The following is a 3,724-nucleotide window of genomic DNA, read 5'->3' as shown; positions in this document are numbered from 1 at the left end:
TAGACCAACGACATTGAGTGAAGAGTGATGCACACCTCCAATCCACTATCACAATATTTCAAATTGAAAATCCTTTGTCATGTTCTCACTTACAGTATATTTTTTAAAGCTACATTAACAACACTTTTTCAAAAGAATTGTTTTACTTAATGACAAAAATGCTTACATATATATTGCTTGTCATGTGATTCGCATATTTCTGGCTTAGTCGGCATGGCATGTCCATATGCTCGTGCACCTTGGTTACGTATGTTTTAAATACGATACATGCATGGATGCTAGTCTAATTGATGCTGGCATGCATATGGGTGGCGATCTCGTCCAAAACATAAGGTTTAATTAGGGCTAGCCACTGAGGATTAATCCTTGAACATATTAGAGAAACTTCAGAGAAGGTCTCCAAAGATCGTACTTCCTCAACCCCACTCGATTCGTGTCACTATTATTCCTGGTGGATGAGGGAATATTAAAAGTTGAGGTAAAGATGCTGGTGGTCACTGCTGACAGGCAAGTTCAAACAAGGAAGGGGATTGTAGGACTAAACTCTAAGTACGGCTGCTGGTTGTGTTGGATGATTGCTCACTTTTCACCGTGTCAACTTTTTATGAGTTTTTGTCAGAGCCTGTGAAATTTCATAGCTGCTCCCACATACACATATGTAATTGACAGGCCAGTTGGTTTATTTGATTGAGGATTTAAAAAGTATTTTTAACTGAAGATTATGTCTGTGTAAATCAATGATTCCTTACAAAGTTCCCATTGGGCCCCCATGGGGCACTAACCGAGTCACAAAATCAAGTTGCAAGCTCATGTTTGATGTCTCTTTTATTCACCCAATAACTATGAAGATTGCAGAGATGGACTTTTGGTTCTCATTGTCTTTGAAATCAAAACCAATTAAGCATCTATTGAGCCAGTCAGGGGATCAAATTTAGTACAAATTTTAGAGTTTCACCGTTGCATAGCCACTAGATGTTACTAATTCACGTGTTATAATATGAGTGGACAACAAAATTAACATATTAAAGAACTAAGACGTAACATTAGTGAACAAAGTGTCACATGCTCTTCATACATTTTTGGGGTCTATAGAAAGAAGAAAACAAGTAAGAAAAACGAAAACATATATACCACAGAAAATATGAGGCAAACAAAAGCAAACGTCCCCCCACAGCCAAAGGCTATAAAATGCATGTGAACTATGAGATATTGACATCCAGTCCGTGTTTATGAACAGACTATTCGGTCTCCACTTACCAGCAATGCGTAGGCCATGCATGTCAACAAGCAGCCAACTCAAAGCTAACTTTGAACCAAGTGCATGTTTACCAGAAGTGAAAATCACAAGTTAATCATGCTGTAATCAGCTGTACTTAATTAACTGCTATGATTTAACTTATCTCAACGGCTCAAAATCTGAATAGCACGTCTACTACTTGATCCTGTGATAAAAGAAGAGCAACTTTCATGAACCAGGTGGGAAAGGCGACGAACGTGTTTCATATAGAATTCATTCTTGTGATCAATATTGGATATATATGTTATAGTTTATATAATATATATCTGAGAGTTGAGAGTAAAGAAGCTTTATTTTTTATATATAAAAGAAGTTAAAACGAGAAAAAATAAATATTGAAGTGATAGGACGTGAAACCTAATGACTATAAATGGTGACCCATCAACAGTTTAAAATTAGCCGAAGATAAATGATATTGGGGCCATTTTTCTGCTTCTGCGTTTTCATTTGCAGACAATTAATGGCCAATGGCTCAGGCTGTGTATATAAAAACCACAGTAGCACCTCCACGCCTGTATTTGGGTGGGCCAGGACAAAAATTAAAGTCCCACATACCGGGCCTTGCCACGATTCAAAGGCCCATAACTGGCCTGGATGCTCCAAGCTACCTAACAATTTGGATTTTTTTTTCAATTTTTCTTGATTTTTCTGTTTGCAGGTCTCAAAGAATAACAGGTATTAAATCACTAGCCCCTATCAATCGTAGATCAACATTTGTCACATACCATGAATATGTAACAAATGTTTATGTGAATTTACGATTGAACAGGAGTTTATGTGAACTTATCCCTATCTACATGCATGTGATGTTTTCATCATATGAGAAAATAAAGTGTGCCGCTTCTAAATAATATTGTGAAGGAAATAATTTTCACACAACGATCATTATCATATGAGAGTGAAAATCATATCGGGTGTGGGATTGGGCCACATATTGGGCCTAAGTTTAACGTTGCATCGTGGCCCATTTTCAGTCCATTACCAAATAGGGTGATTATATGAAAAACCCTAAAATTTTATCTAGACACCTTATAATTGCCTATAGACCACCATACAAGGTTAACTCACACTGACACTGTCACTGGTAGACGTGGTTGCAGCAATATTAGCTAGAACAAATATGCTCCTCACTTGAATTCGAATTCTCCTTATCGATTGCAGTTGAGACTCGTTAAAAGTAAAATACCGCTGGTATAAAAAACTTGTATTACACTGAAGTTAGGCCCAAAGATTCCTACACAACCAAAATACATTTCCATTCAAATTTAATAGTTTATTTTTATTTTTTAAGAAAACATGGGAAATCATTCAATTTCGAAGACACCGGTTCAAGTATTGTACCTTTACTAATTGGAGAAAGAGATAATTTAGATTCTTAATAGTATAGTAATCTCAATCTTCAAAGTCCGAGAACTAGTTAATTATCTACAAAAATTGATTTAGCATACCTCTGAGAATTCTTATACAAGAAAAAAAAACACCATCAATGTTTTTGCATGAAATTAAACCTTGTAATAATTAAATTAAATTAAAAGCCTTTGGTTCCCGTTTCCTTCAATACGGCCGGCTTTTCCGCCAAAGAGAGGCAATACTTGGCAATCTCTCTGAACTTGGGCACACTCCTCAGATCAACCTTGGTGCCGTCTTTGAGGGTGATGATAATATCACCCCATTCGCCGATGAATCGCGGCACCACCTGGACATCCTTGATCACCTTGTACGAGAAGTCGCTCCTGTCCTGACCTGTCAGTCCCGAGATTACCGTCACACGCAGGTTGGTGAACCTGTACCTCAAAAAGAAGGCCCTGAAGACCGCAGCTAAAGTCAAGGGCAGCCACAGAAGAGTGAAACCCAGGATAAGGTTGGCCAGGAGGTCGCCATAGTGAGCTCCGCCGTCGAAGTAGATGGTCTCCGTCGTGGGTTTCTTGGAGGTGGAGGTGGATGTGGCGGTGGTGTTGCTGGGTTTGTTTGTTGGGGTGGACACGTTAAGTCTGGTAAGTGGTCTGTTGGAATTGAGAGTGCTGGGTTTGGTGAGGGAGTTGGGAAAGGGTAATTTACAGAAGTGTAGAGATTGGTGGTGGTGGTGGACTAAGGAGGAAGTGGTGGTGGTTGTGGTGGGGGAGAGGATTGGGGTGGCGGCCATTGGGCTATCAGTTACAAGTTAGAAAATTTGCGAGAGAAGATAGAGAGAAAGGGAAGGAGTGTCGCATAAGGATTGGGTTGGTAGCTGAAATTGTGTGTTCCATATTTCCCTGGGTTTCTATTGGCCACAGTTGAGACAGCTTTGACATCATTTTATTGGACAAAAGTTAAAACTACAATCGTTTATTTTTTTTGTTATCATTTAAAAATCTTATTTATGCTAAAAAAAAAAATTATTCAATTTAGAAACCATTTAATCACTTATATAAAATAAAATATTAATAT

General features: G+C 38.2%; 1 protein-coding gene across 1 annotated transcript; it reads right to left on the bottom strand.

Annotated features, from left to right (window-relative positions):
- Positions 1 to 2,718: 2,718 nt before the first annotated feature.
- LOC103950849 lies at positions 2,719 to 3,498 on the bottom strand. Its single transcript, XM_009362096.3, has one exon. The coding sequence runs from the start codon at positions 3,438 to 3,440 to the stop codon at positions 2,826 to 2,828; it is 615 nt and encodes a 204-aa protein (XP_009360371.2). The 5' UTR covers positions 3,441 to 3,498; the 3' UTR covers positions 2,719 to 2,825.
- Between the last annotated feature and the right edge of the window lie 226 nt (positions 3,499 to 3,724).

The sequence above is a fragment of a genome, unplaced genomic scaffold, assembly GCF_019419815.1.
Source record: "Pyrus x bretschneideri cultivar Hongxiangsu unplaced genomic scaffold, Pyrus_bretschneideri_v1 Contig6, whole genome shotgun sequence".
NCBI classification, from domain to species: Eukaryota; Viridiplantae; Streptophyta; class Magnoliopsida; order Rosales; family Rosaceae; genus Pyrus; species Pyrus x bretschneideri.
The sequence above is the reverse complement of the archived record's forward strand: the minus strand, read 5'-3'. Positions and strand labels throughout refer to the sequence as shown.

What these genes read in the sequence shown, in the direction of transcription:
- LOC103950849 (XM_009362096.3), bottom strand. Translation starts at nt 3,440, where the DNA reads ATGGCCGCCACCCCAATCCTCTCCCCCACCACAACCACCACCACTTCC.